This window comes from Pempheris klunzingeri, chromosome 7 (assembly GCF_042242105.1).
Source record: "Pempheris klunzingeri isolate RE-2024b chromosome 7, fPemKlu1.hap1, whole genome shotgun sequence".
Lineage (NCBI taxonomy): Eukaryota > Metazoa > Chordata > Actinopteri > Acropomatiformes > Pempheridae > Pempheris > Pempheris klunzingeri.
The window spans coordinates 3,936,813-3,949,341 of record NC_092018.1 but is presented as its reverse complement, the minus strand read 5'-3'; the positions used below and the strand labels follow the sequence as shown (position 1 = coordinate 3,949,341).

General features: G+C 40.1%; 2 protein-coding genes across 2 annotated transcripts in view; both read left to right on the top strand.

Moving 5' to 3' along the window:
- Nucleotides 1-8,387, top strand: part of c5 (complement component 5) — a 34,142-nt gene extending 25,755 nt beyond the window's left edge. Inside the window, exons 27-42 of the mRNA XM_070833458.1 lie at nucleotides 96-200; nucleotides 318-489; nucleotides 1,185-1,309; nucleotides 1,574-1,654; nucleotides 1,743-1,895; nucleotides 2,017-2,079; nucleotides 3,124-3,211; nucleotides 3,574-3,613; nucleotides 4,591-4,693; nucleotides 5,242-5,316; nucleotides 5,684-5,789; nucleotides 6,150-6,233; nucleotides 6,352-6,441; nucleotides 7,016-7,108; nucleotides 7,913-8,051; nucleotides 8,136-8,387. Of these exons, the coding sequence (XP_070689559.1) occupies nucleotides 96-200; nucleotides 318-489; nucleotides 1,185-1,309; nucleotides 1,574-1,654; nucleotides 1,743-1,895; nucleotides 2,017-2,079; nucleotides 3,124-3,211; nucleotides 3,574-3,613; nucleotides 4,591-4,693; nucleotides 5,242-5,316; nucleotides 5,684-5,789; nucleotides 6,150-6,233; nucleotides 6,352-6,441; nucleotides 7,016-7,108; nucleotides 7,913-8,051; nucleotides 8,136-8,277 (1,659 nt within the window). The 3' untranslated portion in view covers nucleotides 8,278-8,387. The remainder of the gene's footprint in view (nucleotides 1-95; nucleotides 201-317; nucleotides 490-1,184; nucleotides 1,310-1,573; nucleotides 1,655-1,742; nucleotides 1,896-2,016; nucleotides 2,080-3,123; nucleotides 3,212-3,573; nucleotides 3,614-4,590; nucleotides 4,694-5,241; nucleotides 5,317-5,683; nucleotides 5,790-6,149; nucleotides 6,234-6,351; nucleotides 6,442-7,015; nucleotides 7,109-7,912; nucleotides 8,052-8,135) is intronic.
- A 1,317-nt stretch (nucleotides 8,388-9,704) lies between these two features.
- The window catches only part of cntrl (centriolin), a 30,721-nt gene continuing 27,896 nt past the window's right edge, over nucleotides 9,705-12,529 (top strand). The window contains exons 1-5 of the mRNA XM_070833368.1: nucleotides 9,705-9,746; nucleotides 10,850-10,928; nucleotides 11,019-11,128; nucleotides 11,318-11,448; nucleotides 11,934-12,075. Coding sequence (XP_070689469.1) covers nucleotides 9,705-9,746; nucleotides 10,850-10,928; nucleotides 11,019-11,128; nucleotides 11,318-11,448; nucleotides 11,934-12,075 — 504 coding nt within the window. The remainder of the gene's footprint in view (nucleotides 9,747-10,849; nucleotides 10,929-11,018; nucleotides 11,129-11,317; nucleotides 11,449-11,933; nucleotides 12,076-12,529) is intronic.

The following is a 12,529-nucleotide window of genomic DNA, read 5'->3' as shown; positions in this document are numbered from 1 at the left end:
GTCTCTTCTTTGTTAAATCTTTCTCATCCTCTTCATCAGGGTGAGAGTACGTTTTTGGTAACGTTGAAAGTTTTCTACGTTCTGATTGGCTGCAGGCTGCAGGGACGGATGCAGTCGCCCAATCGGTGTATCTGACGTCCTTCGTGCTGATCGCGTTACACAGAGCGACGAGCATCAAAGACCCAATACTGCAGCTCCGAGTGAGAACACACCTCCTCTTCCTCCTGTCATCTCCTCTTCCTCCTGTCATCTCCTCATCCTACCACCTCCTCTACCTCCTTGACCATAACTTTTCTTTAAATCTTCTCCTCCCTCAGTTCCATGATGACAGCATGGCGTCGGCAGCCAGCTACATTTCCCAGCATGCCCTGGGTGTGAAGAGCGTGTATGTGCGTGCGGTGGCGACCTACGCTCTGACCCTCCGCGACCCCAACAGCATATCGGCCTCCCAGCTGCTCAGCACTCTGGAGAGCCTGGCTCGGCAGAAAGGTGACGCCAAAAATTGTTTACATTGATCACAATCGGGGGGAAAATCATTTTGGAAAGTTAGATTTATACATGTTTAAGGCCAAAGGTTTGTTTTTATTTGTTTTTATTTTTATCACTCCATAAATCAGAAAATGCTGGCAACAACCATTATTTTAGGAATAAAATGTTATATGAATTAGGCTATGAAGGAAATATGAACAAACCCCCTGAGTAAAAACCTTCAGAATTTAGATTCAGATAGAAAAATATAAAGTTTGGAGTTTGTAAGTGCTGCTGAAATGGAGGTTTCTGGCTAAAGGTGTGAGGAAAAACTCATTTTGAGAAAAATGCCTTTAAAGATATAAATTAAAAAATATATCTACAGACACAACCACATAAAGTGCAGTGAAAATAAAGGCCTAAATGTGTATTTTGGACATTTTCTTTCCGCTATTCTGAAAAAAGGCGTGTTATGGAAGCAAAATAGCCCAAAAAACTCAAAACTGACCAGAAAAACGTTTTTTGCCTGAAGTGTTTTAAACTGATGTATATTAATGGTCTATCATGTCAGACAACTGAGCCTCCTGCTTTTATTTGTGTGATTTCTTCTCTTTAGTTGAACTAATTCAAGTTTCAGCATTTTGTTATTTACACACGTTTCTGATAAAGCATTAATCTTTGTGTGTGTGTGTGTGTGTGTGTGTGTGTGTGTGTAGGTCACCCCGCTGTGCTCAGATACTGGCAGGAGTCCAACGTGACAGCTGATTGGCTGACGCCCGACCAATCCAGCGGTCAGACGGTGGAGACGACAGCATATGTCCTGCTGACTGTGCTGCTCAAGGTGCTGCTGCTTCCTGTTCGCCGTTAACTTTTACATTAGTGAGCATGAAAGCATGTCAGTGCACTGTGACATCACTGTTATGTGGAGGTTTTAATACATACAACAATTATGTTGAGTTGACAAATATGGGAGTTGATGAGAGCCTGATGGACTCCACCACACAAACGTAAACGAACAGAGGGCGCTCTCATAACGTTTTACAGATTTAGGGTTCACATCAACAAGCACTAGGATTATGAGACGTTCTGTTTTGTGTTACTAAAGGGGAGAATACAGTACGCCAACCCCATCCTGTCCTGGCTGACCCAGGATCAGCACTATGGAGAAGGTTTCTACTCTATTCAGGTACACACACACACACACACACAGCTCTGGTCTTTGGGTTGACCACTGACCTCCAACCTGTCTGTCTGTCTGTCTGTTTGTCTCTCAGGACACAGTCATGACTCTGGAGGCCTTGACAGAGTACAGCAGGGTCGTCCCTCGGGCCGTTCTCAATCAGGACATCAACGTTCGCTACAAGAGGAAGGGAGCGCTTAGACGAGTCCAGCTCAGCCAGAGGCAACCTGTGGCCTCGCCCATCCAGGTGAGTGTGAGACGGGTTCAGGGAAGGGAGACAGATTTAGGGGAGGGAAACAAGCCCGGTTGCAGCTCTTCTAAACTGTGTTTCTATTTTTTTGCCCACCTGCTTGTTTTTTTCCTCTCAGGTGACGAAAGATGATGACATCACCGCGTCCACAGGTTATGGGGGGGGGGTGTCCAACGTGAAGGTGTGTGCTCACTTTTATAGATTATAGATAGATTGTTTATCTGGAATTGTCTACAGCAGGCATCCATGGGGCAACAGATGAAACTGTAAGACTTTGGACCCAGAATTTATCTGTTTATCTCTAAATTTAAATTTATTTTATTTTATTCATTAATTCTCTCTCTGTTCCCATTTTTAAACCTGGGCCCTCTCTTTATATATATTGTGGTTCTAAATGACTGGTTGGTGCAAAAGTTTTCAAACTAGTAGATCACGTCCAAGCAGCAAATGAGCTCTAATGGCTGTAATGCCTTTGCTGCAACTGCACCTGATCACAGTAGGTCCACTAAAAGTACTTGTTTTTGCCATTTCCAGCTGAGATTGTTATTCTAAGTGTCTGACAACATTATGGAAAGGATCCCTACAGAGATAGACGTGGAAGATCCTTTTGGTTTAACCAGAAACAACAACTGTATCCCGCTATTCCGAATGTACCAGACTCCATCAACAAAAATGTAATTTTACCTCATAGAAAACTGGAGTGGCTGGTCTATTGTTGCCTCTATCTATTAGGTTTGTTTTGATTATTGTGTGTTACAAAGATATTGTGTTGGATCGGAACTAACCCAAAGTCAAACAATAACACAAACAAATTAAGTGTCAAACAAATTGAGTCAGTAGTAGACCTGCAACTACCATGTAAAATTACTGTTTTTGTCAATGGAGTCTGGTGGCTTTGACCAAACGATACAATAGCATTTTCCGGTCAAACAAAAAGGATCTTACAGGTTTATCTTACAGCTCTGACACTTAGAATAACAATCTGAGACTCGTCTGTATGTATATGTGTTGATTTGCTTTTATTATAGTGGATTAGAGTGACATTTTATGTGTGAGTTTTGAAGATTGTGATGTCTATAATATTACTGTGACTCTTTAATGACCATTCCATATAAATAATGTGTCTCATGTTATTACTTTTATTCACTGCTGTTTTGCTGATTGTATGTCCGCATGTCTTTGGTTCAAATAATTTGATCACAAACAATCTTCGCTGTGTTTCCAGATGAAGACAGTTTACTATGAGACCGCCGCGTCCACAGAAACATGTAACTTTGACCTCACCATAGAGGTGGCTGGCGCCGACTCTGCCAGTAAGTATTCAAATTCAACTTTATCGTCTTTACATTCCATCACAGTGCAACTTGCTTAAAATAATAAAAACTATTCAGACCAATACTTATTGTACATTATTGGGGTAATGAAAGTGTTTTCACTGTAAACACACAAAAATAGAGAAGAATAGAAGAGTTTTTAAATACTGTGTGGATGCTCTCAGTGGTGTTGCTGCAGACGTCGGTCAGGGTCTTAGAGGTTAAGGCCTCCAGCCTCCTCAAGGAGTAGAGACTTTGTTGCATCTTGTCTCTGTCTGTCTGTCTGTCTACCTGTCTGTCTGCCTACCTGTGTCCCCGTCTGTCTGTTTCTGTCTGAGTAAATGTCTTCTTTTCCTCCGGAGATCCCAGTTTGCAAGCTCCTCACCTGGTCGCCTGTGCAAAGTACGTAAACTTTTACCTCGAGTATTATTTAACTTTAGACCTTCACATGGACGCCGTTATGTCACAGTGAATATTAAACCAATAATCATTTTATCTTCAAGCCCTGTCAGAGCTGCATTTTATTATGAAATGCTGTAGTGGAAATGATGAAAAACATTTACTCAAGTACTGTAATTCAACGTACTTGTGCTTGACATCTCAGAGGTAAGTTTTGTACTTTTTGCTCCTCTGACAGCTTTAGTTACTCTACAGATCACAACTTTTCATCTCCTACCTGTTCAGTGAACACTGTGTATCTCCATCTGTGGTGATTTTGGATATTTCTGGTAAACTAAAGGATGAAGAGTTCCTTTACGGACAGAGAAGATTCTCCCCCCTTTTAAAATAGATAGATTATTCAAAACCCTCTCAGATCTGCTGGAAAATGTATCTTCACAAAGCTGAAAACAGGCTGTTTTTTCAGACTTTTTCTGATGCAGCAAACATATGATGATCTCATAGACCATGATGCATTGCTTTAGATTAAACTACCCAACAGGATATAAAGTAGCTAAAATGTGCTCACCCTTAAACATCTACAGCAGTAAAATTAAACATTGACAGGGAACATTTTACTGCAACGCAAAGACTTTTACTTTTCATACTTTAAGTACATTTTGTAGATAATACTTAATGCAGGACTTTCACTTATTGTGGAGTATTCTCACAGCGTACTTTATTCATAATGGTCGATGCAGGCTGTGTTAGCTCTTTTACTTAGTAAAGGATGCTAGTATCCCCAGCAACACGGGGGAAAATAACCCATGAAATAATGTAAATGAGCAAGTAATTGAATCTCTGAATTTGATGAAGAAACATCCAAACTTCCAAATATTCTGTAGCTGATATCCAGCAGGAGCTTTCTGCTAGTGATCGTCGTAGACATAGTAGATACTGTGAACATGAACTATGCATGTGTGTGTGTGTGTATATTGCAGGTATAAGCCTCCTCCTAACGAGATGTTAACAGAGTCCGGTCTGACGGTGATGAAGATCCAGATGCCAACAGGTGTGGAGGCTTACCTGGAGGACCTGAGACAGGTGAACGTCTTCTTATGTTTTTATACAACCAAAAGTCTGTTTGGAATGATGATGAGGCTGTAGTCTTCCTCACACTGATACATGAACCTAACAGAAATGTTATATTTCCACATGGTTTTCCATCATTTGAGCTTTGACTGGAGCTCTTTAAGTGGCGTCTTCTGGTTGTGTTCTTCTTCTGCGATGGTTTACTGGCGATGGTTGAACAGGATTTAGCTCCACCTGTTGTTTATCAACCAATAAACTTGTATTCACACAACATGACTGGATGGAAACAAGCATTCATTCATGTTTTCTTTTGATAATTTTCTGCAAATTCAGTTAAAGTTCGGCTACCTTTTGATGGAAACTTGGCTGATGTTATTTTATCTTTTTAACATCTCTGTTTGTTCAATCAATCAATCTTTATTTACATAGCGCCAATTCATAACAGCGTTATCTCAAGACACTTTACATAAAGAGCAGGTCTAGACCAAACTCTTTAATTAAGAGAGAGTTTGTTGAAGTATAAAGTTTTTTTCACGTATAACTGAACTGTTGTTTTGCAGTTCAGAGATGCAATGGAACCAGTCATCTCCCACTATGAACTCCAAGGAAACACTGTGGTCATTCAGAGCGACGCTGTGAGTAACAGAAGCTCCTGAAGAAAAAATACAAACACTACAAAAAACAAACATTACCAGGCTGCTGAACGACTGATTATGAATGTGGTTTGTTTTCTTCACTGAATTAAATTAAAACAATTGTATGTTTTGGGAAATTATGTAGGTTATATTAAGGTAATATAATTAAAAGCATTAATATAAATCCCTGTCTGGTTGCTATGTTCCATGTGATAACTTCCTGTCTGGTTGCTATGTTCCATGTGATAACTTCCTGTCTGGTTGCTAAGTTCCCTGTGATAACTTCCTGTCTGGTTGCTAAGTTCCCTATGATAAATTCCCGTCTGGTTGCTAGGTTCCCTGTGATAACTTCCTGTCTGGTTGCTAGGTTCCCTCAGACGACTTCCTGTGTGTTGGATTTCGGATCAGGACCAGCTTCAGGGTGAGCGGGTCCAGCGAGGCCCTGTTCAGCGTCTATGAGCCTCAGGACAAAGGTGAGAGTCAGGACTTGCAGTGCATCCTGGGGCTTGTGGTCTCTATCAGGTCGGTTTTTAAATCAAAATGTCAAATCAGAATCAGAATCAGAATCAGAATTCCTTTAATAATCCTCAGGGGGAAATTGCTTTTTGTTCCACACAGCTCCAAAAGAATAAGAATAAATCAAGACTCATTAAGTCAAAGTTTCAAAATACAAAGACTTGGATAGTAAGTCAATCCGTGACTTTACAAGTTGTAATTATTTGACTTTTTAAGGTGGATGTTGACCTCTTCTTAACGTTTGAATAATTAGGAGATTAAATTTAGTTAATCACGAGATTACATTCTGGTAAAATGATACCTCTTTTCTCCCCCAGGCAGTATGTGCACCAAACAGTTCTCCTCCGAGGAGCAGAAGCTGCAGCGCCTCTGTGTGGGTGACCAGTGTCAGTGTATGACAGGTAGCGTCTGCCCTCTGATTGGCTGAGCCCAGCTGTTTCAGCCAATGGCAAATGTTGAAAATGTTTCACGTTTAAGTTGTTACTGTTTGTAATGATAACTGTTGTTGTTGTTGTTCAGCTGCGTGCGCTGCCTACAGAGGAAACATTGATTTGACGCTGACAGCAGCCAAACGTACCCATGAGACCTGCCAGCCCCACATCAAATATGGTGAGAATGAGATGCAGTATTAATTAGAAGTAAATTTAATCCTCTTGAACATCAAATACTGCAGATAAGCAGACACATTTAACAACCCAACGCTCAAATTCACCACTCGGAGCTCATTCACTCTCATTCCCATTTTATTGGAAGGAGTTGTTGTCTTTCCTTTCAATGTTTCATTTATTCAGTGTTCAGTTGGACGCTACAGTTCCAACACATATAATATATACATAATATATATACACAGATAAGATAATACAATAAAATTATCCATAGCTAAAATAATGTAGTCTAGGAATAGAAAAAATACAATAAAATAAATTGTTATTAGCACGAAGAAAAGAGTATATGTGTATGAATGACATTAGCAATCAGCAGAAAGGACAGATTCTCCTCATATTCAGTGAAGGGAGACCAGGTTCTATAATATATTTTAAGAGATCCATTTAAAGTGAATCACATCAACACCTCTTTGATCCTTTGTGCAAAATAATGAGGGCGGAGAGCTTTCCATCTAAAAAGGATTAAGCACATATGTCTGAGTACTTAATATTTCTGCTCTGTGTTCGTCTCCCTGCAGCCTACAGGGTGACGGTGAAGTCTTCAGCAGCAGAAGGAGACTTTATGACCTACACGGCCACCGTAGCTGAAGTCCTGAAGAACACAGATAAAGGTGAAGCACCTCAGTCAGTCTGACACACACACAGGTTTAAACCATCTGTTGTGTAATAATGAAAATCAGTTTCTCACGCGCCTCATGCTTATTGGCAACAAACATCACGTTATTTAGCTAAAATGGAATCAAGCTTTTTATTGACTTTTTAACTGCACTGTTTGATTTTGAATTACAGTATGATGGTGTTTTATGTCAAGTTATTAAGTAAAAATGGAATCAAACTTTTTATTACATGCCTTTGATGAATACTTGATTCTGATCGGTCGGTTCTGATATTCTGCAGTCTGTTATTTCTGTATTACAGACCGATGCTATGGACGCAGTTCTGATAGCGGAAGCAATAAAATCATTTTTACATCAACAAAATCATTTTTTAGTCGGTATTTTCAGAAAATTGCTGATTTCTTTAGTACCGAGAACAAACAAACAGATGAATAAATATTTGAATGACCCTTTACTTTATGTTATAGATTAAATTACAGATGGCTGCATGTGACAGCTTTGATTTTTGGATGTGTTCTGCTGTGTGTAATTTAAAGTCTGTACGGTAGCTCACAAACTAACAGAAGTAACTATATTACTGATAATAGGAATATGACTAATAATGAGAAATATGATTAATAACGATAAAGTGATAATAGATTCATAGAAGCCAGATGATGTCAAATGACCTACTGTTACCTTAATCCACTTCATTTGTGTCATGTGACTGTAGCTCATGTTACCTCCTCTTCATGATAAACTACCTCACATTATGATGTTGTTATGTTGCACCATGTCTCATCCCTTTGTGTCTTGTAGAGTTTGAAGCGGTGAGTTCAGGTACAGAGGTGGACTTGGTGAAAAAGGTCACCTGCAGTGCGGTCGATATCCAGAACGACAAGCAGTACCTGGTGATGGGAGCCAGCGGGTCAGAGGTCACGCTCAGCCAAGGCTTCAAGTCAGTGTCTCTCTCTACCACTCTCTACCTGGAGTTCTTCCTCCAGTTGGATGTGAATCTCACCTGCTGTGCTTCGTCCTGTAGGTATCGTCTTCCTCTCGACTCTGAGGCGCTGGTGGAGCTGTGGCCGACAGACTGTAGTTCTCCTGAATGTTCGGACTACATTTCCCAGCTGGAGGACTTTGCTCTGGACCTGCAGTTAGTCAGCTGCCCTGACTCCTCATAACTGAGCAGACCAGATTTTAACTGCACCGTTTAATTTAATACTTAAGGGGGGTTGACAAGATAAAGACGAGGGAGAAAAATAGTGCTTTCTCTACTCAGCTCAGGAAAGGCTGTTAGCTCACAGTTTAAATGTAAATTTAAATTTTTATTTCTCCTTGTTCAAACTGTGATAGAATCTGCAAATAAAGGTAAAATAAATGAACTGTGTGGCCTAACTGATATTTACACTCCTAACACAGGGTTCATTCAAGTCAGTAAAACCTGGATGTAAATGAATTTTTTTAAAAAATCATGTTTTCATTTACTTTTCTTCTGGAAAACATAATAAAAATTGTCAGAAATAGTCTCCCACTTCATGAACTACGGACGACTGATCCACATCCACTCAGTGGTGGAAACGGCATTTACTCAAGTACTGTACTTAAGTACAATTTTTAGGTAGTATTGGTAGTATTTCCATATTACTCTATACCTCTAAAAGAAGAGCATTGCACTTTTGACTGCACTACATTTATCTGACAACTATAATAACTTTGCAAATTAAGATTAAACACATGGTCACCCTTTAAAATGGGATGCATGGATACAGCAATACATAAATTCGCTTCATTCATCCAGACAGAGCATTAAAAATACATGTAGGTGCATAAGTAATCACACATACTATATATATATATATATGTCAGTATTAAGATTATTTCCAGGGAAACCAGGGATGTGTACACTCGTGCTGCTTTAAGGTACTGTCGGATATATTACAACCACCTGTCAATCTGGCTATTTACGATCCGAGAAAACAGTGACGTGTTATGAAAGCAGAGTTAGTATGTTAATGTGTGATCAATATGAGATGTAAGGTCTTCATTTAAAAAACAAAAAACAGAAGGCATCTCGTAGGTATCGCAAGCATAAACTTTAACATACGAGGGGAGTTGGGAATTTCTGAGCAGACCCTGAAGGCATCATCCACCTGCAGCTCGACCTCTCAGAAAACTGAAGGATTTTCTCTGTAAACTGAATTGTTTCTCTTCCGTCGCTCCGTGAAACACACACACACACACATCGTGTCTACAGCAGAAGGGGATGTTCCTGCTTAAATCGCCGCCATAGTTTATGTTACTTATCCTGTTTTGTGTCAGCGGTGACTGAGGATTAACTAACCCGACCTGGCTAACGGCAGCAAAGGTAAAGGTACAGTTTACCGTCACTTTGTCTCGGTTATCAGGTTCATCACTTTTCAGGGACGGTGGTGAGAAGCCCAGTCTGACCGTTACTTAACGTTACAGGAGGTGTTTTAACACTAACCGAGTTTAAAGTTACCGCCAGTCAGAGCGCTTTGTAGCTTTGGGTTGCTATGGTGACCAAATAACTAGGCTAAAGCTAATTAGCTATCTGATAACTTCACCAAATAACGTTAACTAAGTAACTATGGCTACCAACAAGGAGGAGAGCAGCGTTCAGTCAGTCGGTGTGAGTGTCACGTTAGCAGGTTAACCCCTTAAAGACCAGCACGAGTTCGGTTTACCAACTACTAACCAGCTAGTCTTAATTAGCAGTTAACCGTTGCTAGCTAACAGCTATGGACCAGGTGTTACACAGCTTTCTGTGACCCGTCAGATTCTGTGACCTGACCAGGAACAGGAATAGGTTTGGAGACCTACGTTCAATATAATTCAGGCATAGTGAACTAAATAATCATGAGAATACTGTCAAAATGTTTTATTTGTTTTTCCAGGAGATGTTTATCTCATTTCAGCAGGTTGTATCTCAACTTTTATGCTCTATGCTTTCCATTTTTCCAAATGTCTTTGTCAATTAAGACAAACTTTGGCTGTCCACACATTCATAAAAGGTTTTAAAAATGTGTATTGGTTTATTATGTGCATCGTTACGTGTTATGTTTGCAGTATTTATTTCACTATGTCTAATTATAGTTAGTTATTGAACACTCAAGTGCTCTAAAGAAGCGATCCCATTGGGGTTAGGATATAGACAGGAATGGCAAAGATATAACTATTTGTGGTCAGGGTTAAGGTAAGATGAAAAAGAGGTAATGCCTGCACACTCGCTCCATACCACAGAAATGTTTTTATTACTGACAACGTTTCGATCCTACTTGGATATTCATCTGGTCAACATGCTTAAAAAAAGATGTCAACAGGCTGACAAGCTGTGCTTCACCACCTTAAACACCCAGAGTGATAAGCATCCAAATCATCAGTGGCAATTCAATAGTAATAAGTGCATAAAATCAGGTGCATGGGCAGAAACGACACTAGAAAGCCATGCTTCAATACATCAAAACGGCATCTTGAATATACAGACATAATATCAGGTACATACATCATCTCTTATAATGAAATACACACTACCTACATGATGAGGAAATAGTAGTTAGAAAAAATAGATAAACAGGAATTGCATCTAAACATCCTACTATCAGAAAAAAGTTTTTTTTGAATCCACCAGTCTCACCACTCTGTCTATACATATTCTGCCCATGACCTGTCTCTCTCCAATGTTTTCTAACTTTTCTGTACTTTTTTCCCTCTTGTCTGTCTTTTTTTCCTCAGCCTGCCCAGCTGTCTGGTCTCAAGATGGAGGAGCAGAGGGAGATAGGAGGAGGCGCAGACTCGCAGGAGAGCAGAGGAGGTGGAGGAGGAGACCTGGATACAAAGCTGTAACAGCACATTCCTCACAGTATGACACCATTTTCAATCACGACTCTTCCTCTCCTCTCAGGTATCAGGTATATAACGGAGGAGCTGTTGTTGAAGCTGACCGGCTGTAAGTCTCTGGCTCAAGTTCGTTCCCTCAATCTGTCGTCATCAGCTGGAGACAAACATATCAAGGTCAGAACAAAGTCAGACAGCAAATGCTATCCGATACAGCCGTATCACTATTACTGTCACTGTTCACTGCCACCTCCACAACTAGTACCGATACTGCATCTAGAACCACTGTTATTACTAGTGCTCCTATTACTTCTGGTGGAGTTAGTAGTTCATCAGTTTGTGTCTGTGTGTGTCTGTGTGTTTCAGTTAATAGAGAACCTCCATGGCTGTCAGCATCTGCAGGTTTTAAACTTGAACAACAACATGATCCAGAGGATGGAGAGACTGGGCGCTCTGATACAGTTGAGAGAGCTACAGCTGGCCCACAACAACATCCAGTGAGACTCTCACACACACACACCACACACACACACACACACACACACACTAGACATATTGACAGTGTACTTGTGCATTTAGGGCTACACATCCTCAAAAATGTAACCAACAAACAACTAAGAAAATGATAGTTAACCTTCAGAAAGAAAGAACAAAGACACTATTTCACACAACATTATGTCTAGCATGATTGCTGTAAATCCTGTCTTCTACAAACTAAATTGATCATGAGACAAGATGCATCAGTATCTGAATGGTCACCAACAGTTTCAGTTTCATTTAAACTGAACTGTCAGATGGATTATTATGAAATTTGGTTCAGACATTAATGGTTTTCAGAGGGTAAAATTGGTGATCCTCTTTTTTTCTCTAGAGAAACCAACTGCTCAAAAGTTCGACTTGCCCAACTCTTACCAGGGTACCTCTAAAACTAGATACTGAAAAACTATTATGTGTAACGTGTGACTCCTGCGTGTGTTTGTAGGAGGATTGAGGGACTGGAGCTCATGTCCAGTCTGCAGCATCTGAACTTGTCCTTCAACAGAATCGACCACATTCCCGTGTGGTTGGGAAAGAAACTGCACTCACTGCACACACTCCACCTACAACACAACATCATCACATCTGTGAGTACAGGCTGCCTCTGTGTGTGTGTGTGTGTGTGTGTGTGGACGGAAAATTGCATTCAGTTGTAGTTATTTGTTAAATGTGAAAAACTGAGTGCGGCTGCAAATAATTCTCATTTTGTCCAGCTGGTCAAAATAAATGTTAAACTAAATTCAACGAGATGCAGACTGTGTTGGGGAAAGAAAAATAATTAGACTATATGAGGTATCGGATAAGGTTTTTCCCTTGTTAAGTGTGATATGATTGAACAATCTCCTCCTGAGCTGAATTAGATCTTGACGCCTCTCATGTGGTTACCACTGTAATTACTAGATGACGCTTTAAACCGTCACCTCACTCATTATACATGTGGTAATATTTGTTTGATGAAGCTCCAAGCCTCACAAGACAAACATTATATTTCATTGAAATGTAATAATTTCTCATATGAACTGTGAGAAAAACAGAAATCTG